This window comes from Xenopus laevis, chromosome 4L (genome assembly GCF_017654675.1).
Source record: "Xenopus laevis strain J_2021 chromosome 4L, Xenopus_laevis_v10.1, whole genome shotgun sequence".
Classification (NCBI taxonomy): domain Eukaryota; kingdom Metazoa; phylum Chordata; class Amphibia; order Anura; family Pipidae; genus Xenopus; species Xenopus laevis.
Window position 1 is genome coordinate 70367786 of NC_054377.1, and position 26380 is coordinate 70394165.

General features: G+C 38.2%; 1 protein-coding gene across 3 annotated transcripts in view; it reads left to right on the plus strand.

Annotated features, from left to right (window-relative positions):
* Positions 1-26015, plus strand: part of LOC108713516 (cyclic nucleotide-gated cation channel beta-1) — a 64914-nt gene extending 38899 nt beyond the window's left edge. For 2 of the 3 annotated variants that reach the window (XM_041590263.1, XM_041590265.1), the window contains 21 exons: positions 489-542; positions 2954-3047; positions 4300-4342; positions 5170-5391; positions 6327-6483; positions 7167-7232; positions 7639-7796; positions 9377-9574; positions 10725-10933; positions 11642-11692; positions 12886-12972; positions 14048-14112; positions 15337-15459; positions 16439-16580; positions 17723-17882; positions 18850-18947; positions 20744-20827; positions 21392-21510; positions 21935-22081; positions 22417-22603; positions 25321-26015. In XM_041590263.1, the coding sequence (XP_041446197.1) occupies positions 489-542; positions 2954-3047; positions 4300-4342; positions 5170-5391; positions 6327-6483; positions 7167-7232; positions 7639-7796; positions 9377-9574; positions 10725-10933; positions 11642-11692; positions 12886-12972; positions 14048-14112; positions 15337-15459; positions 16439-16580; positions 17723-17882; positions 18850-18947; positions 20744-20827; positions 21392-21510; positions 21935-22081; positions 22417-22603; positions 25321-25524 (2668 nt within the window). In that variant the 3' untranslated portion in view covers positions 25525-26015. The remainder of the gene's footprint in view (positions 1-488; positions 543-2953; positions 3048-4299; positions 4343-5169; positions 5392-6326; positions 6484-7166; positions 7233-7638; positions 7797-9376; positions 9575-10724; positions 10934-11641; positions 11693-12885; positions 12973-14047; positions 14113-15336; positions 15460-16438; positions 16581-17722; positions 17883-18849; positions 18948-20743; positions 20828-21391; positions 21511-21934; positions 22082-22416; positions 22604-25320) is intronic. The other variant, XM_041590264.1, reaches the window with a different exon arrangement.
* Positions 26016-26380: the final 365 nt, after the last annotated feature.

Genomic DNA, 26380 nt, shown 5'->3' on the forward strand with positions numbered 1-26380 from the left:
TTTTAGCACAAATTCAGAGCTAAGTTAGGTCAAATTTTCTTTCCCTTTGTTGTTTATAGATTATGAACACCATTTAAACATTGCTAATCATTATCATATAATAATAATATATATATATTATTAGCAATGCTAGGCCAATCATTTGATCTCCAAAAAAATATTTCAAATCAAAAAGAATGGAAAGGAAGTAACAGCCCTGTTTGCACATATCCATATATGTAAACAGCAGTAAAATTATAATATATGCCATGCTAATTTATCCAATATATAATATATACAGATATTGTTTAAAATTGAAAAGCAAACAAATGTTTATTAACAAGAAAGGCTATTAGCTAGCTGTTACACCTGCCTGGCACTAGTTAATAAATGGACAATATTATTGATGTCTCTCAGAAATACATCACAGGCAATTAGGAAGATTGAAGAGTAAGAATGTATTTGTATAAGCAACCACAAAATGCATTTCCCTTTCTGTTTATTTCCAGGCTCCAGATATCATATTATCACAGCGAAAGTGAAGACGAAATCAAGGTGTCACAGTAAGTTTCTCATTTTATTTCATTTAGGCTACATCTTCACCAGGAGGAGAAGATAGCCTTTGCATACTAAAGTGCTGTACACAAAAAAAAAGTCTGTAGTGACGCTGAGGCCCCTAGAAACTGTCTGCAAGCTCTTAGCAACCCTCCCCTCTTCTAGCTACAATGCAGCTTCTCCTAGCAACAGCATCCTTTCAAGTCCCCATACACTGCTTCCATGGAAAGGAGCTGTCTTTCAGCCATAGGTGCTGAAAGGATCATATTGCACATTTACTCTGATTAACAAGATAGAGGATTTGTCACTAATCTGCTGGCTGCTCTCCCAATCCACTTTTAAATTAAAATCCTTTTGAGAGCGAGAGTAAGGATTTCTGACATGAGTTGTTTAAATGAATTTGATGGATCCTGGAGGTCTGGAACAGTCACCTGTGATGCGCCTTCTTATTTGGATACAAGTAGGTGATATTAACTTTAACAGCTGTAACCCTTTGTGTATACATACACAATAGGTTCTACAGGGCTACCTTTTATTAGCTGAAATCATTTTATTGCAATATTCTGATTGTAGGGTCTATGTCCCAAAATTATGTGCTGCCAGTAGGAGGCTTTTGTGGGACCATGCTACTTTTCACTAAATACATCTTTCCAGTTGCATTTATTAGTGAAATGTGGGAAAATGTGTGCATGCTGTACTGTTTTCTGAAATAATACATAGCTGACGGTGACATACAGACAGGGGAGACAAATATTTTGTTTGGCAACACAAAAGAACCTTTCAGGATTTAATTCATTGTTTTCCCCCAAGTGAAACTTTAAAAATAGCTGCTTTGCTGCAGACAATACATGCCTAAGTAGAATCAATATGAAATAGGGACATCATTTCAGTGTGTTTCATGGGTAAATATAAAGCAGAGAATTTATAGAGAAAACTGCAAAATCACTGACATTCGTAGTGTTTTGAAACATACCAAATTGTTTCACTTGTTCCTGCTAGAGTGTCTGAATTTCTCCATAAACAAAGTGCAAAATGGTATTTTTATTAACTAGGGGCTATGAGGGATATACTGAGGACCAATTACAAGCCAGTAACAAAGGCCAATCATGTTATCTCACTTGCGTTCCAGTATTATGTTTTTTTATTCTTGTGACTTTGAATGTTCTGTTAACCTGCTAATCATCACAAAGTAATATCAAAGGCAAGAAAGAGCAACTATTTCTGTCTTGCTCCTTGGAGTGTCTTGCCTTTCTAGCCTATAAAATGACCAACACAGAATGGGTATTGCCATATTTATATAACAACTGTATGTTAGGTATTTCCAAAATACTACTTAGAGATAATATTCATATGTTATCTACTATCATTAGTGGCTATGATAGTAATAATAGAATATTTTACTAATTACTTTAGCACAGTGATCCACAACCAATATCTCACAAGCAACATGTTGCTCCTCATCCCCTTCTCAAAGAATTTTCTCATTTAATTCATGGCTTGAAGGGGAATTTTGAGGCATGAAGACATGTTTACGTTGATAAAGAGCAGATTGGCAGTTTGCATGGAGCTACCAAATATATCTTATCTGGAACCGCCCAAATGTTTCCAAATAATGAGTTATGAAGATGTCTGACGTTTTTACATTTGAATCTGGCTCACGGGTAAAAAAGGTTTGGCAAAATTTAGCAGTTCCCAACATGTATCTCCGACCAGCAGAAGAACACTGTAATGAGATGCTAGAAGATGCAACTCAGCACTAGCTGGTGGCTCCTACCAGTTCAAATTGGGCATCGTAAGGCTTACCAGGCAACCTGAAGTCAAGGGCCCACTCCAGTGTCGGACTGGCCCAACGGGATACCTGGAATACTCCTGGTGGGCCCAGGTGTCAGCGGGCCCTTTTACTTCTAACTATGTGGCCAATTTCATGGTCATTCCTTATTTCTTAATGGGAAAAATCCTTAATAATGGAAGAATAAAATAAGGATATATAGAAGACTAGGAGAATAAAGAGGTTGAGTGAGGAGAGGAGGAATAATAGTTTGGAAAGTGGGCCCACGGTCTAAGGTTTTCTGATGGGCCCCTGGCATCCCAGTCCGAAACTGGCCCACTCTTACAACATTAAATGCATACAGTGCTACATGTTATGTGTATCATATAGACCTAACCAGAGCAGACCCTCTGGCAAGCCAGTCCAACCCTGATCCATGTTGCAACATCCCTGACACGTATTTTTAAATATTTTCATATTTTGTTACCCTGAGAACCTTGTTCATGCCAGAGAAATGACTATATCTCTGTGTGTAGAATGGAGACTAGTCTGTTGTATCAGAGATTTATTTGCATACTGTGTATACTGTATCAACATTAACATCTCATTAACTCTTAATTTGTATTAAGAATTATTCTTCTGTTTTATCAGCGAGGTGATTCTGGAGGCTCCATCTGAATACCTGGACACTTCAGTGCTTGTAGCTACACAAGCTGGAGTGGATGAGAGCAATTATTTAAACCAGGTAGTGTATACAAATGGCTGTGAAAAGCACAAAGCCTACATCAGGCATATCTACAATTTTACCTTTCAGATGAGTGAGTGGGAAAGGGGATAACTGTTCCTTATACACATCAAAATGTTGTGCAGCTCTGTTCTGTTCTAATTGGAATTTGTCTTAATAGGGCAATATACATCTGTATTTAGCACATGCCAATACATTTTTAAATGTATTGATTCACTGGTTCAACTAATACATTTTGCTAATAGGGTTGAACTAGTGCTTAAATATTTTAACACTTAGGGGCCAATTCACCAAGCTCGAGTGAAGGATTCGAAGTAAAAAAACATCAAATTTCGAAGTGTTTTTTGGGCTACTTCGACCATTGAATGGGCTACTTCGACCTTTCGACTACGACTTCGAATTGAAGGATTCGAACTAAAAATCGTTCGACTATTCGACCATTCGACCATTCGATAGTCGAAGTACTGTCTCTTTAAGAAAAAACTTTGGCCCCCCCTAGTTCGCCATCTAAAACCTACCGAACCCAATGTTAGCCTATGGGGAAGGTCCCCATAGGCTTGCCTACGTTTTTTTGGTCGAAGGATAATCCTTCGATCGTTCGATTCAAATGATTTTGCGCTAAAATCCTTCGACTTCGATATTCAAAATCGAAGGATTTTAATTCCCAGTCGAATATCGAGGGTTAATTAACCCTCGATATTCGACCCTTGGTGAATTTGCCCCTTACTGAACATTATGGGCAGATCTTGTTATTAGAATTTAGAAAACCTTCAGTGTCTCTTTTAAACAGCACAGGTGTTAGCCCTGTCCCCAGTGGTGTACCTACTATTGAGCAGGTCCGTGTGCGGTCTCTCCTGCGCACTCCCGATAGTTACGCCACTGCCTGTCCCTTGCACATACTGTAACTGAGTCACAGCTTGGATACCAAACTCCCAATTCACTGGAGATGCTGTAGGAGAAATAGATTTAGATTTTGTATCCCTTTTATGGGTGGATACTCCATTCAAAAGCCCTGTATAATTAACTATTATTAATTATTATTTTAAAACACCACGTAGGGAAGTATGGGGTTAATATACAGAGCTTATTAGTATTAGTAGGATTGAGAGGCAGTAAGGGGAAAACCTAACATTAAGGGTAATAACTAATCCTTTAAATAGAAGAAGAAACAATGGATTATTGTAATAAAAAGAAAGCACAAAATGCATTCTCAGCATAATTCATATTTAATTGCTTCTTGTTTTCTTTGCAGGCCTCTGAGAAGGCTTTAAGCACCTTGTTATTGCCACTACCTGGTAAGGTGGATGTGGGAAAAAGCTTTTTTTCTGTGTTTGAATGTGTGTGCACATAAATGTGCTGAAATAAATAAACAGATGTAGCAAGGAGTTAATGCAAGGGCAATTCTGGAGATTAGTTGTGTTACTGTAAGCTCCACTGGGGGGGCAGGGACTGAATTGAATAATGACTAGTCTCAGAAAAAGCCCTGCCTAACTGTGTTGGTGTTATAATAGAGAGTTGCATTGTTTATTTGGGTTGAAAAAAAGACAAAAGTCCAACCCTTCGGAATGAAACCCAGTGCATATGTATCACACACATACATATATAAACTATTTATATCAATGCCAATACTATAACTGTAGACCTTAAGATCCCAATATTGGAATTTATGCTTTGCAAGAGGTCATGCAAGCCACTCTTAAAAGTTTTAATAGAATCTGCATTCAACAGTTTAGTTTCACAACTCTGCACTCAATTAATATGGGTCTACTGGAGCCGGTAGCTGCACTGCATACTCAAAGTGAGTCTTTACCAGGAATCTATAAAGAGATTAAATTATGTTTTCATCCCTCGTGTGAATGCTCTTTTATTGCAAGACAGTACTTTATTGGCTTTAGTAGCCACTCAGCGACACTGCCTAGAGTTACACAGTTCTTTTTATCAGTTCTTTTACACTCTGCATGAATGTATATTATGAATGAAAGCATCATTATAGCATTTCTGTTAGTATGTAATGTATATGTGTGTAAGCAAAGGGCCACATGGCTGTACCTTGCAAAATCTGAAATGTGTGTTGTCTGTACTAAGTTCCAAGTCTATCTCCTGTTCAGCTCATTCTCCATAGGTCCTGCTGTTATGTCCCGCCACAGTGCAGATGTAGAGTTGTCCCGCCTGGTGCCTGAAGGTGCCCGGGATGGATGCCATTCCCAATCCGCAATACCTGATGCTGTAGATGACCTACCTAATGTACCCAGCTACCGAGCCCCACCTCTCTCTCTGAGCTTCAAACATGGAGTGCTGAATCCTTCCTTCCTAGGGGATAGTGGCTCTCCCCCTTATGGCTTAGGTAGCTCAACTCACACTCCCCCAAGCCTTCCAATAGACTGCTTTCACCATCATTATAATGCTAGTAGAATACTATTAGCTTCTTTTCCAATGCATGTTTGCTCAATTCCTTGAGCTATTTGTACAGGCATGGCGACTGGTATTCAGAATGCTTGGCATTTACAATTTTTTGCATAGGGGGGTGTTTCCTTAATCTGAAGCACCATGTCTAATCTAATCTAGTATAAAACGTTTTACCAGTTACAGTGATTTATGAGGGTTAACATCAAACAAGATATGAGGGCAAAATTGCATCAAGTACAGTTGCAGTCCCCAAAATTTCCCAGCAGTCAGATGCACATAAAACCACGTTATTAAAGGTACTTGCGTCAAAATGCGCTCCTTGTACTTCAGAATAGTGGAAGCCTGAAGCTACCTCCACCTCCTGATTTTCTTTATGCCCAGCGTCAATATGTGTAGCACAAAGGCACAGATGCCAGCTAGACTTTCGCGTCTGATTTTTTACCAAATGCACCGGCAGTTGTGTTAATTTTGGTCAATCAGAAGCAATTTAACTTGGTGCAGCACAATTGCATCAAGCTCATTTCCCCTTACAACCACAATGATGCTGGTATTCTGTGAAAAAATGCTGCATTGTGGGAAAAAAACATGGCACTTGTGCTCGAAATTGCACTTTGCTCACTGTACTTGCAGATGTAAATGAGCCCTATGGTTTATTAATTAATGAAAATCAGTAAAAATGAGAAGTGTCTATTTAAATAATACACTAATGCATTTCTGGAGAACCAATGCCATACCTGTATCTACATCTATCTATTTATCATTTATCCATCCATCAGTGAGGTGCTTGGTTTCTTTCATTTCAATTACCCTCTAAGGGTAATAATAGGTGAGGGAGAGCCTCATCCAGCTATGCACATCTAATACTTTTTCTAGATGGGGTTCCCTTCACACATCCAGCAGTCAGTATTGAAGATGTGGACTCTGGTAGTATTACGGATGCTCTGGAACATGAAGACTTTATGAGGCCTCCTATGTCACCATGCAGACATAGGACTCTTACAGTGCCTGTCACATCTTTGCCTGCAAAAAGGTAATTATAATAAAGATTTAAGAGAAGGCTGATGCCCTGTTAGCTATAGAAATGATTTTGCATGCAACTTACTTAATGGCATTTTTATATAGATTTATTTAAGCTTGTCAGTACTTGACTATGAAGATTTTCATTCATCCAGGTCATGGTATATCTAGTATAGGTCAATCTAAAAACAACTGGACTTGCTGAGTAATCATTGAAGACGTTTCACTACTCATCCGAGCAGCTTCTTCAGTTGAACTCGTGGTACTTCATTTATGTGCAAAACTTTATTGGTGTAAGTCGACATTTTGGCCCTGCACAGAGTATTTTTATGTCTTCATTGATTACTCAGCAAGTCCAGTTGTTTTTAGATTGACCTATACTAGATATACTTGTCAGTACTTGTTTGACGTTGCAAGTACCCATCACTGGGAAAATTACTTACGTCTCTATTGTGCTGTTGCCATCCTCCCTTCTCTTGTAGTCCATTCTTTCCTTTTCTTTCTACGTTTCATCTTCCCTTAAATTCTCTTTCTTCTCCTCCTCCATTTTCTACTTTTCCTCTCTGCTTCCCTTTGCTACTAAAACTTATCCCTTCTCTTATGATTCTATTTTTCTTGTACATTCATTCCTGTGCATTTTGTACAGTTTGTTAAAAAATGCTGAGCTATTTTCTGGGCCTTTGTCTATTAATGTAGTAGGAAGAGGACACAATCCCAAGAAGACATGGAGGAGATGTCTGATGCTGCACCAGAGGATGAAGAGTAAGGAAAATTCAGCACTAACACATTCGCTGTACAAATGCAGGGATAGAGCTGATTTTACAATGTTGGTTAGATTTAAAGTAATAAGTGCAGAAAATGTCATCTTACAGAAGATACATTATTTATTGTGAATATTCACCTGTTCTATTTGCAGGAAAATCATTTACCAGTTTAAACTACTGTGTATATGTTCCAAAATTCTTTTTCACTAAACGGGGCACTTATTTGTTTTAGAATCTTCATAGCAGACAATTATTCACCTAGTTAAGACTTGATAGGATATAAACCACCATAAAGGGTCTGAAAAGAAGACAGTTTGACTTACTGGAGTCACAAGTTACTACAGCAAAATCACAGAGATAAAGTCAAAGTAAGCTAGAAACTCAGTGTTCACTTCTGTCCTCAGGGTTATGGAGAGATCTGCTTCAGCAATCAGTCAGAGCAGCGCAATAATAACAGAGCGCCTGCAGGAACTGGTCCGCTTGTTCAAGGACCGGACAGAACGTGTGAAGGAGAAACTGATTGACCCTGAACTGTCCTCTGAAGATGAAAGTCCATCTGCCTGTTAGTATACTGATCTTTTCTTTATCTTGGGGCATATAGTTACAGCTCAAAATACAACACTTAGATGTTTGTACAGTGATCCTGCATTGACACATTATTAAAGGGGTGGTTCACCTTTAAGTTAACTTTTAGTATGTTACAGAATGGCCACTTTTACAAAACTTTTCAATTGGTCTTCATTATTTTTTTTTATATAGTTTTTTAAATTATTTGCCTTTTTCTTCTGACACTTTCAAGCTTTCAAATGGTGGGGGGCACTGACCCCCCCCCCCCCATATAAAAATAAATGCTTTATAAGGCTACAAATGTATTGTTATTGCTACTTTTTATTACTCATCTTTCTATTTAGGCCCTCTCCTATTCATATTCCATATTGTTAAAATCAATACATGGTTGCTAGAGTCATTTGGACCATAGCAACTAGCAATAAGAAGGGAGTCAGCGACGCCCATTTGAAAGCTGCAAACAGTCAGAAGAAAAAGGCAAATAACTGTAAAACTATAAAAAAATAAATAATGAAAACCAATTGAAAAGTTATTTAGAATTTGCCATTCTATAATATACTAAAAGTTAAAGGTGAACCACCCCTTTAACAAGTATGTCTCTTGGCAAGACCAGCAGATATAACCAGAGATAATCAGTATTATTAAGAACAGGGACAGGGTTAAAAAAATAAAAAGACCAACCTTTTTTGTGTGTGCAAATTTGTCATTATAACATTTATTATAGTCTTTAATATGAACTTAAACTATACATATTTGAGGAGAAATCTTTTAGTTATGATTGATTCTAGTGTTATTCTGTAAGATTGTCTTTCTCCTTTATTAAAATACCATTAACTGACAAAAGATCATTTAAAGGAAATCTATATCTCTCAAACAATGTAGGTCTCTATAAAAAGATATTGCATAAAACAGCTCATATGTAAAACCCAGCTTCATGCAAATAAACCATTTTCATAATAAATATACGTTTTTAGTAGTATGTGCCATTGGGTAATCATAAATAGAAAACTGCCATTTTAAAAAATCTGCTGCTCAAGTATTCATTTTGGGGCTCTAGTTTTCCTTTAACTTCTTTTAATGGAATAAACATGAGTACTGAAGGTTAAATGTATTGTTGAATCACTAAACTCAGCCAGACCTGGGCTCCTGTGGCATGTCCTTCGGATTTTAAAGGAAAAGTAAAGCTTAACAAAGAACTAGGCTAGAAATGCTACAGATTTCTTCTTTTCTGCAGAGTCAAAGCACATACTCTGTACAGTTGTCAGCTGAGCTTAGGGGCTGGCAACTGTACTGTATTCAGATTCTCATTACAAAATCCAAGATGGCGAGCTCTTGTGGCAATTAAAGGTCTTAATCATTACTGTTATAGAGATGTTAAAACTTTTGGCTGGGGCATTAAGCTCAGTATATAAAATATAGCATTTCTATCCATATTTGGTTTTGGTGTTTAGTTCTCCTTTAAGCACATTGCTTAATCTCCTGTGCCTCAGTTACTGTAATGTAGACTGTAAGCATTGTGGGCAGAGATTGTATGTGTAATACAAATAGTGTGATGATAATGTTTATCCATTTTAGCTCCTTCCAAAAAAGCTGCAGCACCCCCTCCTCCTCCTCCTCCTCCTCCCCCACCAGCTGAAGAGAAGAAGGTAGATGTTGAAGCCCCAGCAGAAGCGGAACATTACTGTGAAATGCTATGTTGCAAGTTCAAGACCAGACCCTGGCATAACCGTCTCCTGAAACTCAAATTTCCATCCAGCATTGACCCTCTGACTAGTAAGAATAAAGGGAAGGGGTCCATGGTTTAATAAAATTGTCAGTATCACCAGGATTTTATAGGAGAATAATGACTCACTTTTGAAAATGATTAGAACTTTAAACTCAGGCTGGCGGTCCACGATCATATAAAGGCAAGCTTTTTTTTTTTTTTTTGCCTGAAACTAGTACCGTAAATTAAAAGCCAAAAAAAAAACCAAAAACATTTCCGTAGATCCATGGAAAGTAGTGAGAAAACAGTTGTAGCTTTTTGCCTGAAACTAGTAAATTAAAAACCAAAAAAACCCCAAATACATTTCCGTAGATCCATGGAAAGTAGCGAGAAAAAAGTTGTTAAAAAAACCCTTGATTTTTGACAAATTATCTCCATAAAAATCTTATCAGGCGTATGTGTAAGAGCTCCTTTTCTTCCCTAATATCTGTCAAGACATATATGCTATTAATGTTCTATAAAGCCCAGTCTAGGATGTATAGGTTTAGATCATTTATAACCAACTTAATGTGGTCACACAATAACAGACTTTTTTTTACCCCCTTTGTTATAGTATAACATGCAGGAAAACAAATTACATTTTTAGTTATATTTCATTCATAAAGTGCCAATATAGTCAGCAGCACTGTACAACATAAGAGTGTGCACAACAAATTTTATACAAATACTAATGATACAGAAGGTAAAACGGGCCCAGCTCAATGGACCATACAATCTAAAATTAGAAGGGGTATAAGACATAATGTGTGATGATGAGATTAAGGGTAAGGGCACACCTGGCAATTCGGCAATTCCTCGTGAGGCAACTTCGGAATACGAATCGCCGCGTGTGTCTTGCCACAGGCGACTTTTCATAATAGCCGGCGCAAGACAGGGGGAAGCCCCAAAGAAGAGGCAATTAGTCGCCAGGCGACTAAATCTCCCTGAATCGCCAGGTATGCCCTTACCCTAAGATGTGTATTTGGGCCAGATCACTATTGATAAAAGATTTCGACCAGAATGAAAAATGTAAGGCACAATTAAGTCAATATATTTTATATATATTATAATAGAATAACAACATCCCTAATGCCAAATCAAGCAGTGAGCAATATTGTACAAGCAGTCTAAGAAAGACCATCATTAAGCCACCTCTGACCTTTTATTTTCTGTTTCTAGATGTTATGTATGTGTTGTGGCTATTTTTTGTTGTATTGGCGTGGAACTGGAACTGCTGGCTAATCCCTGTGCGCTGGGCTTTCCCATACCAAACGTCAAGCAACATCCATTACTGGCTGCTCATGGATTACCTGTGTGACCTTATCTACCTGCTAGATATTACCCTGTTCCAGGCCAGGCTACAGTTTGTCCAAGGAGGAGACATCATTGTAAGTCAGCTTGCAATCTTTGTCCATTCATATTGAAACAGATAATAAAGAAAGTCAATAGATTCTGTTAAATATAAGGGTATAATTTTCATTTGTTTTTTGATGTCATTACAATAAAATGAAGAATACATTGTGGTACAGCAAATGTTTTAATAAAACAGAAACAATTTCTTTGAAGAAAAATGTTCAGTGGAATCAAACACCCTTTTGGAGCAAATGGGTGGTGCTCATTGACTCAATGACCTGTAGCAACCAATCAAAGATTTGCTTTTATTATTCAGCCTGCAGTAGACTGACCAAAGTTAAATGGATGTTATGGGGTATTGCTAACTTAAAAAAGGTTTCACAACTGCACTTTCCCTTAATTTGCTGAAAATAGTGCAGTAGTGTCTGGTCCTTAGACATATGGCGTCATCTCAGTCATAGTGCAAGACAAAAGGACAGAGACCGTATAACCTTTGCAATTTGGCTGGGGAGCCTACCCCATTTTTGTGCCAGTAATATTACAAGGATCTACATTTGGGGGGTGGATGTCTGATGAAGAGAGGATGATCCTTCTCATATTATTGGCAAAATAAATTCGGTAAGCATCCCAGGCAAGTTGCAAAGTTATAGGTCACTGCCCTTGAGCACATTTTACCAGTGTAAGTAAATGAACTATAGTTAATATAGTAGATAATAATTGCCCTCTGATCTCTTCCTCTCTAGACAGATAAGAAAGAAATGCGTAAGCATTACTTCAAGACTGAACGATTTAAGGTAATTATATGCAACTCCATATCTTTTCATAGAGTCATTCAGAAGAAGAATGTAATCGTTACGTTTCATTAAAGATAGGACAGGAGGTGCTGTCCTAGACCCAGGTGTATCACTTGCTGCAGCAAACCTGCAAGACCCATATTCCATGACATTAGAGATCCAAGAAGCTTTCAAATATACAATCTATTAACCTTTGTTATAAGGATCTTTTCAAATTTGTCAATATGTTTTTAGTGCTTACATTTTTTTAAAAATGTCCAATTCTTAATTCCTACTTGCATTTTGTACATTAAAATTAACTTACAGTATGGTAAAGACTGCAAATTTCTAAGATAATTTGAAATAGGATTTTATTTTTCCATTTTTTTTAAATTATTTATACATTTTTTGTTCTGCTGCTCTCAGACTTGAAATTTAAACTGTTATCTGGTTGGTGGTGGTGGTTGAAGGGAAATATACTTGACTATTTGACAGGAGCTTATGCAGAAAAGGTGCTTACACACTATCGGAATTTACACAGACATACCTGATTCCACAGATTGAAATGAAGACATGACAGTCTGTCTTTCCTGCAGGGAGCAACTTGCCCACACCCCTTGTAATAGCCCCAATCCCTCCTTAACTTTGTGACATTGTGGAGTGATGGACTTCCCAGAGAATCTGTGCCTCACCAGCTATGGCAAAACTAAAACAGAGGGACTTCAACAATCTGTTCAGCTAGAGTTTATGCCCAACTGAATGAGCTCAATAAGCTATTTTCTTAAGTACTTTACTTTTCCTTCTGTAATTAAGGTCCACTGGTAAAGCTGAAAGTGGAAGGATATACAGGAATTGCTTGTGACTGATAAGGGATCTTTCTGTATCTCCATACTTTAATTCTGCTTAAATCTTATAAACATTAAATAAACCCAATATTATAGTTTTGCCAACTATATGTATTCATGCAGCTCAGTTACCATCAATTACAAGGTCATTTTATTTTTACAGAGAAATTTATATGTAATTAGCTTAAAATGGGATATGCCCTTCCTGTAATTTGGAACTTATTGGATAATGAGTTTCCATATAAGGGACCCCATGCCTGCATTCTAAATATTATCTGTGAATAGTTTGTAAAATTAAACATTAGAAGTATATGGGCAAGGTAAAGTATATGATTATGGCATTCTCAATCTCTGCTTGCTTATTGGTAGATGGATCTCATTTCTCTCCTCCCATTGGATCTTCTTTATTTGAAATTTGGCGTCAAGTCTTTATTGAGATTGCCACGTATTTTAAAGGTATGTTTATTTTCCTCCCAATAATAAGAAAACCAGAGGGTATGTATGGGAAAGCACCCTAAAGAAGGGTCACACTGTACTGCACTTTCATTATTTCTTTATAGTTTTACAGAGAGGGGAGTCATAGTAATCCTGCTACTTGAGATTCAGATATAAATGTCCAAGTTTCAATAAAGCAAAGTATGTGCACATTTTTGGATCACTAAATGTGATTGATGGGGCTTCTATCACTGCTTTATGGCCAAGATTTGTTCTCACCTAATGCTGCCCAGTCTATATTTTATAAGCCAGGTCAGTAAAATAATAATTGAAGCCAATATTATTCAGAGAGAAAAATAGAGATAGGAAGGCTCGTATTTTTTCCAGAAAAGGTCCAAGGCGCAAGTCTCTTGGCCCAGCACTGCTCACTAGACCTTCTGGGGTTCAAACCTTACAACATTTCCTCTCTGAATCTTTCTACCTTTACATGATGGAAGATGGGGCAGCAAAACCCATTCTCCAGTGGGTGAAGTTGTCTAGGGATGAAGAATAGCTAACAACTATGGTGTCATTATCCCCCTAAATGCTTATCCTTCCACCAACTGCACCCCCTTGTTCATTATTTTTATGCCAGAACACTTTATTATTCACTACACTTGTCAACACAGCCAATTCAAATTGTACTTTTCAGTCATAATAACTTACAGTGGCATAACTACCATACAGCAAACCCTGTAACTTTGGGGAATGGGGACAGAGGAAAAGGGGTGCCTGAAACGGTCACAGGGTCTGCTGTACTGTTCCAATTTGAATCTGCTTCTGTCAGCAAGAATGTGAACACACACAAGGGTGAGTGGGGCAGCATGCGTGAATGTGGGATCTCTGATCTCTGACAAGTTACATCACTTATTGTACATTATTAAAACAATGTTTAGATGTTTATATAATAAGGAATTATTTACAGTTCCATTGAAGGCGAATATGAAACTAAAGTTGATTCTGTTTGAAAAATTACCCATAATGTTTCCATTGCAAATAATATCTACTGTAAGTGCTTCCCATCATATCTATTACATACAGCATTCTCTTTATACAGTACATGGCTTTCTTTGAATTTAACAGTCGATTGGAAGCCATCCTGAGCAAGGCTTACATATACAGGTACGTGATGGTGTTTGATTTCAGACGTCCAAAGGGCATTTTATAAATTATAGTTGAGTACACAACAGATTTAACAAAAAATTTCCGATAGCATTTTCTCATAAAAATATGAAAAATATTATTGAGTTGCGCAAAATAACCATAGACAAGACACTATTTCTAAGTGTGCAAATCTTTTCATTACTTTTTACCTCAAATAAATTTGTGTTTGATCAGATCATGAAATATTTCCAGCTTTGACAAAAAGTACCGAAAAATGTTCATACCTAGCCTGCAGATGCTGTGGGCCATATGGAAATAAGGCTTTGAAAAAACTTTTTCTAAAGAAAGTTAAATATAAGAATACTGTACTGGTAGTATGCTAGAGCTCTTCCAGAAAGTGAGGGCTGTGTGTGGGAGATGTTTGATTTGAAAGGTATTGCAAATACAATTGATGATGGTTGCCTATCCCACTGATCTGATATGTTTTTGGCCAATTTATGAAACTTACCTTCTGGGGTTTTGGCAATGCAGTCCTCCCCAGACTGCACTGCATTGGGAAAGAAAATAAATTATGTGAATACTCATTTATACCCTATTGTCCCCAATGACTTTGCTTGAGATCTGGAGAGCCACAAAAGTAAGTCAAAATAGGGGCTGCATCTTATTTCATAAAACAAATTGAGCCAATAAAGAACATGCAGGCCAGTTCTCTTTTAAGTTTCAGTGCATATTTCTTTGAAAAACTACTCAGTCTATATGCCAGAAACTGGACATTAATTATTTGTATTTCTTTTCAGTGTGCTAAATATGCTTTGGTCCTGTATTTGATATTAGCCTTTAGGAGCCCATAGACAAGCAAACATCTGCTGCCAGCTTGCCCTCTCTTAAAAGAGTTGGCACCATGCCGGTCCATTTATGGGCCCAAAAAGATCAGATTCCTGATCTATATCTGACAAGGACTCATTCAGATACCATTCAAGCCAAGTATTTAGGATTACACTTACCAAGGCTGCGATTTGCATCTAATATTTGGATGAAATGATAAAATAATTATGTATCTGGCCAGTGTGGTATTGTCCTAACACAGGCAAATCATTTTTCAATATAATAGAGTGTCAGAATAGGCAGACTCATAATAGACTATTGGGTTATTCTGTGCCCAGTGCTAGTTTAATTTTGACTGTAGCCAAATGTACTAGTTGGGAAGGAGCTCTTATAAGATGCTGGCTTATTTTTTTGCAGAGTTATTCGAACCACTGCTTACCTTCTCTATTGCCTGCATATGAATGCCTGTCTATACTACTGGGCCTCTGACTATGAGGGCATAAAATCCACCCCATGGGTCTTTGATGGTGAAGGGAACAGGTATGTACAGTCAGTTGCACATACAATAAGCAAACAAAACAAGAAGTGTTGGACTAAAGAAGTCACAGTGGACTCAGCATATTGCAGAAAATTCTGTATTAGGAGAACAAATAAGAATTAGTTATGTCAACATTTCATGGAATAAGCAAGCGACTTTATCTCTTAGCTGCCAGCACTATACTGTATAAGACGAATAATTACTGCCAGTGTATACTTTTCAAAACACCCTTCAGTTACCAGAAAACCTTTCTGAACAACAAAGAAACAAAAAACATTTATAATGCAGTTATGGGTCTGTTATCTGGAAACCCATTATCCAGAAAGCTCAGAATTACGGGAAGGCCATCTCCCATTTTAATCAAATAATTACATCATCCCTTTTTCTTCATAATAATATAACAATGCTTTGTACTTGATTGTAACTAAGCTCTATGAATCCATATTGGTGGCAAAACAATTCCATTGGGTTTATTTAATGTTTAAATGTTGTTTCGGATACTTAAGGTTTGGAGAACCAAATTACAGAAAGACGCCTTATCTGGAAAACCCCAGGTTTTAAGCATTCTGGGTGCCTGTCCCATGCCTGTAAGGATAGGGCCAGACAATGTTTAGCAATGCTTCCGAATGCAGGCAGACCAGGGGCAGAAGAGCAGCGGGGCAGCAGATTCCCGGAATGTGGAGAAAAGCAGACCGAGATCTGCCATCGTCTGGCCCTGGCCTGATAGATATTCCATACACATTGCACAAAGGGCATTATGCAGAGGGAATATGTCACTTCCCATTCGTATGAATTACTCTTGGTTTCAAGTGTAAATAACCTGTGCAGGGTAACAGATTGCTACTTGTAACTGTCTGGTTGATGATAATATAAATAAGCATCTGCAATAATGGGTTGAAAACATAAATGGTTCTTGTAGTTTCTTTCTATCAATAGTATAGCGATATTTGAGATCCTGCTCAGACACCCTGTTTTTCTCAGTTATATCCGTTGCTACTACTGGGCTGTGAAGACCTTGATAACCATTGGAGGACTTCCTGACCCAGGCACGCTTTTTGAACTCTGGTTTCAGCTACTAAATTACTTCATGGGTGTGTTTGCCTTTTCCGTCATGATTGGTCAGGTATGTACAGAAAAAATGTTTAGATTCTAATGCACTCTGCATATTACTGGAATGTAAGTGGAATCTAAACCCAAAAAAATGAATTGAAACTTAGTGCTTCTCTGAGCACTTTTAGGCTGCTAATACCAGGCCTGGACTGGCAAACTGTGGGTTCTGACAAATGCCAGAGGGGCTGCTATAAGGTCCCATAGAAAGTCAGTATTTAGTGGGCTGGTGGGGGCTGTTTGGGCCTCTCTGTGGGCTGATTGGGCCTCTGTGTACCTGAAATGGCAGGGCCTATTTTAATTCTCAGTCCGGACCTGGCTAATACTCTGGGACGTTTCTTAACCCCCCCCCCAGCGACTTTTGTGCTGAGCTCCCCTGCCCCCGGGTTTACCTTTCCAAGTGGCCGGGGGGGGGGGGGGTTCACGATGATCTGGTTTGATAATCTGAAATACAGTCCTTAAAATTATCTGAAGCAGCTTTTTGCCACCTCTGGTAACTGGTGGGATACTGCTACATGAGGCGAGTTTCCCTCATTGGTGCAGCGGCCCTGCTAATACCAGGCCTTCAGCTTAGCAGATTGTCAATGATCCTAATTAAATGTTCTGCACAGTCAGTTAAACATTGTGTCACTGACATTCTGTAAATTAAGTGAATTTGCATACATTTTTACATTGCGTTTAGATCCTCTCACTCTAAAAGTCCCTTACTTGGGTCCCAATGTTTTAGGTTCCATGGGATATTAACAGCAGGATGCCAATAACCTTTATATAAGACATGATGGCATATTTTATATGGTGCCCTGGCATGAAGTAAACATGGGACTGCAGCTTTACAAGGCAAAACTAAGCATGATCACCATCATACCACTCCGGAGCTGTTAGCACTTATACTTAATAAGAATACGGATATATGCTATCTATCAGCACTATGCAAGTGTAAAAAAGCACTTTGCAAAATATAAATTAAAGAACATGCACAGTAGCTCACGTCAAGCATTTATTTGTGCAAAATCACCACAGCAATTAGATACAACATTATATCATTATATTTCAGCCACTACCTCCTGACACGTTTCGAGGAGGTCTGCATGTTTTAACACATTGCACCATCATGCTGTTCATATGCTAGAATTTCGAGACTATGTCCTTTTTCTTTAGATGAGAGATGTGGTTGGGGCAGCGACAGCAGGACAGACATATTACCGGAGTTGTATGGATAGTACCATCAAATACATGAACTGCTACAAGATTCCTCGACCTGTGCAAAACCGTGTCAAGATGTGGTATGAGTACACATGGCAATCCCAGGGCATGCTCGGTAAGAACTCCTCCTGCCTATGCTGCCCATATGTAGTGCTGCCTGCAATAGCACTGCTCCATATTATATCCACTTAAAACCGATTTACAGAAGTGGTCAGTCCCTAGCTAAACACTGAAATACATGCCAGTCACTCAAGTTACACACATCAAAACCCTAATGGGGCCAGAAGTGAGACTGTGTGGTTGAATTTCATTCCGGCAGCCCTACCTGCTAAATTACAATTTCATAATATCGATTGTTGTGATGCCCTTTCCTTTGGGGGGGGGCAAAGGATTTACAATTTGTATGCTTATATAAACCTTTGCAGTTAACAATTTCTCCTGATAACTAAATAGCAATTCTATTTATTGGGCCTGTGTGGGGCTGTTTGGGCCTCTAAGTAATTGAAGCTCAAGTGCCTAGTCAAGTGTCAGTTCAGACCTGTATGGAAGCATTACATAAAATGTCTGAGGCAAGCATTGTATTAACCTCAGAAGAAATTACTCCAAAACCTCCTCTAGTGGATTACTTTCCTTTCTTATCTTCCCCGAGCTGTGATGGCCACTTTCTCAGCACCCTGTAGAAAGAAACACACAGTCCCCTTAGTTTTTCTGACCTTGGCACTTTGGTTCAGCTATCCCACACCAGCAGGGCAAAACAATGTAGATAAAAAGGGCTGCATGGGCTTTATAGGGCGAAAGTTTAATGGTCTTTATCTATTCTACTTGAAAATGAGTTTTGGAAAGCTCTCCTTGGATGCTGCTGAGTATCAAATCTTATTCTCTGCTCTAAACTATGAACAATGTATATATACTCATAATTCATTATAAAAAAACTAAAGTTTATGGTAAGAGAAGTCAACAGTTTTAGCAATGTCACAGTATAGCAGAAGCCTCACAACTCACTGGGAAAGACTGCCTCTATGACCTTCAAAAATGCACTTGACAAGCTCATATCCAAAGTAATGCTCCCTTTATCTTTCCAGATGAATCAGAACTCATGGTTCAGCTTCCTGATAAGATGAGATTGGACCTTGCTATAGATGTCAATTACAGTATTGTGAGCAATGTAGTTCTATTTCAGGTAAATGATCTTGCGTCCATTTCAGGCAATTGCTGTGCATTCTTTAAGATGGCCATGAGGTGGGGCTGTTGGTCCAGCCTCTAATTGAAATCATTTAGTTAAGCACAGAAATCTCTATTACAATAGAATTTTGTCAGAAAGCCAGTGGTGTATAGTGTGAATTTTCTCCTCATGTAACTTCATCAAAGTATACTTTTACAAAGTTGGAAATATGCCAGCCCATTTTCCCCATACAGTTCTAGGAGATTCTCTAGAGATTTTTCACCATAACAAAATGACATATTGAAGTTAGTATGCAGGAAGTGATGTAGTTAATGAGATACAAAAGTAACTCTATCTTTATAATGACAGTTCACCAGCTTGAACCTAGAGAAATTTCACATGGCGAAAAATCCATTCTTGTGGTCTTAGTAAACTGGCTAAGATTCAATGGAGACATTTTGCCTGGTGAAAATAATTCACCAAAACGTTGTCTTTTAGTAAATTAATTGCTAATGTTGTAGTGAAATATCATTCTTGGCAAAAAAAAAATTCAACATTTGTTCATTAGTAAATACGACTCATTATGGTAGAGGGATAGGGATGATACAGGAGCACAGATTCGGGGGGGGCTAGTTTGCAATGTAACAGGTGATCACAGACTTTTCACTTACCTTGGACACCAGGGCCGCCATCAGGGGGGCACAGGGGGTACTGTGTACCGGGCCTGGGCCTAAGGGAGGGCCCGGCTGTGCTGCACTTTTCCAAATAGCTAGGCTCCCCTTAACAGCACCGAAGCCTTGCCTCACCTGCCAAAGTCCAGAAGAGCCGAAGTCCCTGAAGATCCGAAGTCCCTGAAGATCTCAAGTCCTGAAGCCGCAAAAAGACCCAAAGCCACAAAAGGAGCAGAAGTTAAAGTCCCGAAGCCGCAAAAAGATCTTATGCCACGAAAGGAGCCAAAGTTGAAGTCCCGAAGCTACGAAAGGAGGAGAAGTTGAAGTCCTGAAGCTACGAGTTCACTTCTACTGAATACCAATGAGTTTTTTTTAATTTATTAAACCCCTGGCCACCAATGTATAATTTTAATACTCTATAGGCCCCTGCCACCAGTGTTTTCAAAAAAATATTCTCCGCGGCCCCAATGTTTCTTTTTAATTTGTATGGAGGGCCCTGGCGCCAATGTTTTTTTTAAAACATTTTATGGGGGGCCTGGCATCAATGTTGTTTTTTAACTTATGGGGGGGCCTGACCACCAATGATTGTTATTTTAACTTTTATGGGTGGCACAGCGCCACAGTTTTTTTTGACTTATAAGGGGGCCCCCCCATCAATGGATTTTTATAACTTGTGTGTGTGTGTGGGGGGGGGTTACCGTTTTTAGCGCTAATGTCTGTGTGGTCATTTAACTGTGGTGTAGAGTGGGCGGGATCTGGGGTGGGGCAAAATTTTGTTGTACTGGGATTTCTAATGGCGGCCCTGTTGGAAACACAAGGTAAAATGCAAGATGGCAAATAAAACACCATGACTCCAAAGTAAGAAAAATAAATCTCACAAATTTTAAAAAAAAAATCAGTTACATTTTATGCCCTCAATGGTTTGGAAATCATTTGGAATATGTTGCTCTGTGTAGTGATATAGAAATTACCTTCTGCTAGTTGTTCTGTACAGCCCTATGTTATTTAGTGTGCCAGAGCATAGAATAGCTGATCAGCATCTCTGTCCTTTTGTACTCAATAAAGCTGATGGTCACGGGGAGGGTATCAATAATGATGCTTAATCAGATGAACTACATGAACCATTCCTCTTTCTTTGCTCAGGGGTGTGACAGGCAGATGATTTATGATATGCTGAAGAGACTGCGCTCTGTAGTTTACTTACCTGGAGATTATGTCTGCAAAAAGGTAATTGTTCATCTGTGGTTTATGGTAAATATTTCGAATTTATTTATACTTTATGTCTTCTTGAAAACCAAATCGTTTTTTCTGCATAGGCTAAACTTAAGCGGCAAGTACAGTCAAATCTGGATCTAGTGAGCCCTATTGTTTCATAACCATGTCCTTGTGCTGGCCACAAGAATATGTGTTTATCTGACAGGGCTGTTCCTCTTGTTAGCATAGGACAGATAATTACTCTCCTGTATACAATCACATCTTGATAATACAGTTTTTTCATGTGACAATGCCTGTTACACAGTTACACAGTTTTATAAACTGCAAAGCAGATTTTATAGTATATCTTGGTCCAATATTATGTACATTTGTGGTCTCTAAGAAACAGAAAGTGTTTTAACCTAAATATGTTGCTTCTGGAGAATTTAGCTGGATTATTCTTAGAATCCATCAAGTTATCCTTCACAATACAGTTTTATAGGAGCCCTGCACTGAAAGGCAGATCTGATGGATCATTAATATTCATTATGTGATTCTGTGTTGATGATAATTATGTGATGATTGTTTTCTTGCCAGGGGGAAATTGGCCGGGAAATGTATATTATCAAAGCCGGAGAAGTCCAAGTGCTAGGAGGTCCTGAAGGCAAAACTGTACTAGTCTCTTTAAAAGCTGGGTCAGTGTTTGGAGAAATCAGGTGAGTTTCAGGTCAAAGTGAAACAGAATCTTAATGGGACTTTGAGCCAGAATCAAAATTTTCCAAATGGCTTTTACATAGCAGGTGTGCATTTTGGCATGTGCTGCCCAAATCTGGACCCCTGAGCAATGGAAAAGTTATATGCTCTGCTGAGTCATCTTTCTGCATCTATTATTATATTGAAATTATATAGTAGCAAATGTAATTGAATTCATAGAAAGTGGGTATTGTTCGGTATCTCCTGAGCAGAACTCATCGTAACTTTCTTTCTTTTGTTGTTCTTTTTTTTATTTTGTGACATCTGCATAATAAATCAGTTTGTTTCTAAATAGTTAGATATTGAAGGGAACATGAAAGCTAAACCCTCTATATTATGCGCTGCATATCTAGAGATTCAGGATTTGGTCTCTTTGGTTCTTTTCAGTCTGCTCGCTGTGGGAGGTGGAAACAGACGCACAGCAAATGTAGTTGCTCATGGATTTACCAACCTTTTCATTCTGGATAAAAAAGACCTGAATGAAATTTTACTTCATTATCCTGAATCCCAAAAGCTCTTGCGCAAGAAAGCAAAGTAAGTCCAACTGCATGACTATAGCACTACCAGCGACTCCCTTGAATAAAGACTAAAAAGTAGTGAGCATATCATATACATATACATGAACATCCCTATATATTACATACAAGGCAACTCATATTGGAAGCATCTGCAGAGTGTGGTTAGGCACGTAACAACTCATAGGGTGTCATAGCATAGGTGTACTTACATTGTCAACATCTAGTTATATAGAATGGAATTTAAACATTCATTTTTAGGGGCAATAAAGTGTGCAATCAATGGTGTCATTGCAGTGGTTCTCCGTACATTCTTCTTAATTAACACATTTGTATATTAAATATCTCTTTTAGAAAAATGTTGAAGAATAGCAGCAAACCAAAAGGAGAGGGTGGTCAAGAAAAAGGATTTAAGCACATCATCCCTCCAAGGCCAGAGACCCCAAAACTCCTAAAGGCTGCACTTGCCGCTACTGAAAGAATGGGTTTCAAGGGATTTTCCAAACTAAGGCGTAGGATGAAAGTGAAGAAAACTATAGAGGTAAGCAGATGAAGTTAGAAACACGAGACTTGTTGTATGCAGACCTACATCATGATATCCCCATATTGTGTATGGTCTTATACTGAGACTATTATATGAGGCAAGAGCATATGAGAGGAAACTTTACCAATGTCTAATACATTGAGAACCCCCCGTCTTCTGTCACAGAAATGGCACATAAATGAAATTCTGTAGAAGTCTACACTAATTTATCAGTTACAGATGGTGTACAATATCGAACCAATATTGAACCCATAGATGCTGCATCAAACACTTGTCAAAATAGCATTTTAATAGCCTCTAGCTGCAGAGCAATCCCCAGGGTGGTGGAGTTTCCTCCTCCTTGTTTGTAAGGTATTGTATCATCTTAGTTATATATCACCAGCTCTTACACCTGATAAAAAACAAGGGATCTGCCATTTTCAGAGAGATGCTTTGTTTAAAAGTTATTCCATATGGATCATATCTTTGGCAGAAACCAGACTCAGACACTTTTCTGTACGAATAAAAGAATTGTTCCAGTAACAAATATTCCATGATACAGGTATCAGATATATTGGTCCAGATCCAATCAGTGAGAAAAAGGTTTATCACATGAAAAATCATGGACGAGATTCAATTGAGTTGCAATTCAATTCAGGAAAACTTATCTCATGCGAAAACTATCTATGGGAAAATACTGGAACCTGGATTAGGATAAAAGTTTTTCTCTTCGGATTGAATTTCGTCATTGAGTTTTCACGAGATAACTTATTCTCACCGAATTGAATCTGAAAACCTGGTATCCAGGAATCTCCAATATATGGTAATGCCAATTGCTGCATTGTCCTGTTCTGTCATGTTTGACTTTTTGTAGTAAGAATACAGTCATTTTTGCTGCTTAAATCCTTGTTCATGGTAAAATAAACCTGTCTTTATTAGTAGCTTTGAGGCATGCTGCTCCATAGAATAAAAATACCTCTTATTTGGACAACCCTATGTCCCACAACCCCATGTCATAAGCATTTCTGATAACAGAATCTATCCCAACTGGTGATACATTCCTTTTAATTAAAGTCCACCAGATTCTGATATATTTAACAATGACAATATCATAGGTTGTCTTTTGTCCCCATTTATTTTCCATAGAAAAAGGCACTGCAACATTGTAACAAATGCTGCAAATTGCCATTATTATTGTTAATGGCAATCAGGGACATAACTATAGAGGGGCAGACCCTGTTATTACTAAGGTATAGGACGCCCACTAGAGTAGTTTCAATATATGTATGTGAAAAATATCTTATTCACAGGGATAGGGAGCCCTTAATGCTTCTAGTTACTCCTATGCTTATTACTATAAGAGGGGATTCACTTCACTTCACTCTTCTTCACAAGGTCCATGGCTACTGGTTGTGATTTACAAGGCACAGTGAGTCTGGGAGGAGTACATAGTTCTTCTCCAGCAATGCCTGAGGCCCTGCTAGGGTCAATTCCTCACTGCTGTTGCATTTGTTAATTGCAAATCCAGACTTTACATAAGAAATATAGACTTCAGAATCAGTAAAAATATATTTTTCCAACATCTTCTTGAAATCTGCTTTTAAAAGCTCAGACTTCTTTAATCCTTGACCTTGTTTCATGCACCTTATCACTCTCCAGACACATCCTTAGGTAAGCATTCAGCTTAGATGAAAACTCCAGAGTATTAGCTCTGCCTAACGATGTACTGTGGTTTTATTGACTGTACTGGCTGCTTTATTCATAGGTAAGGGATCCCGGATTCTAGATTCATAGGCATTATATTACTATCACAGAAAGTGACATATCAGCTAGAAAGAAAAACTAAGGTGATAATATAAAAACCTAAAGAGGCATCTATGGGACATTTTACACCCTGGACTGTCTTGAGATCAGTTACTGCAATTGGTCATTGTCATTGAATTACGTCTCTGGCAAAAGAAAACAGAATGCCTATAACTCAAAAATGGCATTGCCAAGCAATGATTGTGCCTATGTGAGTGATATAACATACAAACCTTAATCCCTTTTAAAATGGAAAAAGTTCAGTAACTCCTGTAAGCTTTTTATAGCAATGACTTGGTTTCCCATTGGCTGAACATTACTTACGTTAAATCACAAGCAAGGTTGCTGAGATTAGTATTGGCAATATTATAATTCAAAGTTGAATTTAAAAAAATGATGAAGCATGGGTTATGATAACATGCAACAGCAGCAAATAAAAGCTATACAAATGTTACCAGATCAGTGAAAAAAAAAATAATTCCCATGAAGGCTTTGCTGAATTCTGTTTAAAGGAATTCCAGTTCCATGTGAGCCAGTAGTATACAATATATGATTATATACAATAAAATGTGTATAAAAAGTATAAAAACCTAAAACAGCAAGGGCAAAACTGGATTAAATATATAAAATTAAAATATATAAATGACAGGGCATGCAGGTATGCAGTGTTATGATGGATGAATAGGCACAGCCTTTCTTACTTAGCAATGGTTACTTTACTGTGCATCTATTAAGAGCACTGACACATAGGGCTGCTGGGCGGCATTACATGGTGGTGTACAGGCAACTCGTTTGTGGATCACTTTGCAGATTTGACCTAAACGTGCAACAGTAAATTTTCAAAGATCTATATACGGTATCTTATTTGGAAGCAGCTTATTTTTTTTTAGCAATGCTGATGTATTCCTTTTGTATTCTCATTTACTAAATAGCCCACCTCAACCAGTCCTGTTCCACCTGGATCACCCGTGCACAGGCGATCCCCAGTTCCCCAGATCAAGCCTGATGACGACACTACTGAAATTGTATCCGAGTCTGCAGACAACACAGTGTTTATTCGTGTCAGCCCATCACCACGGGGTGATGAACAGATCCTTTCTGTGGAAGTGACAGCTCCAGAGGATCAAGCTAAATAAAGATAACAAAGAAGTCAATAGGGATGAAAGTTAGCAAGTTGGGGCACCCTTTTGCTCCACTCAATAAACCCTTGCTCACAAATATGAGCTGTACCGTGGGTTCCCCCGGACTAATGGTAATGGTGATGCCTCTCTTTAGTTGGGCAAAGAGCATGGGTATCACTCACTGCATCAGTTCAAGTCTTTCTCTGCAAATATAACACTGACAAACCCCTGTGATAAAGGAGGCAGGCATCCCTGTCCCTAAAGTAACATATAGAAGGAAAACATCTGCTGTACTATTTTACTACAAGTAGAAAGATACATCCAAGCTTTGTTTAGTCAGCTGCTACAGAGTAAATATATTCTCTTTCAAGAGAGCAATCAACTGATCTTTATTTGTATTCAGAGTTCTGTGCTGTTAGGAAACATTTATATGTTTGCTGAAAAAATTCCCACTTTCTCTTATCGTTGTCATCAAGAATTTAATTTAAGCAACAGATCTGTCTCTAGTTCTGTCTGAGTTGTCAGACGAGACTGTAGAAGCAGCTTTTTATAGTTGCCAATCATTGCACCCATCTCTCAATTTACAGAGATAGCACCAGGTGTTCAACCTCTATCCTGGAAAATGTGTCTCTCGAAATGAATTTGGTTTTGAGTCTCTGAAAATCGACCTGGTATTTAATACTGACCAACTGCACAGATGTATTTCAATTCTCTTATGATCATAAAATAGTTCTTTGGGGCCCATTTACTTAGCTCGTGTGAAGGAATAGAATAAAAAAAACTTTGAATTTCAAATGTTTTTTTTGGCTACTTCAAACATCGAATTGGCTACTTCGACCTTCGACTTTGAATCGAACGACTATTCGACCAT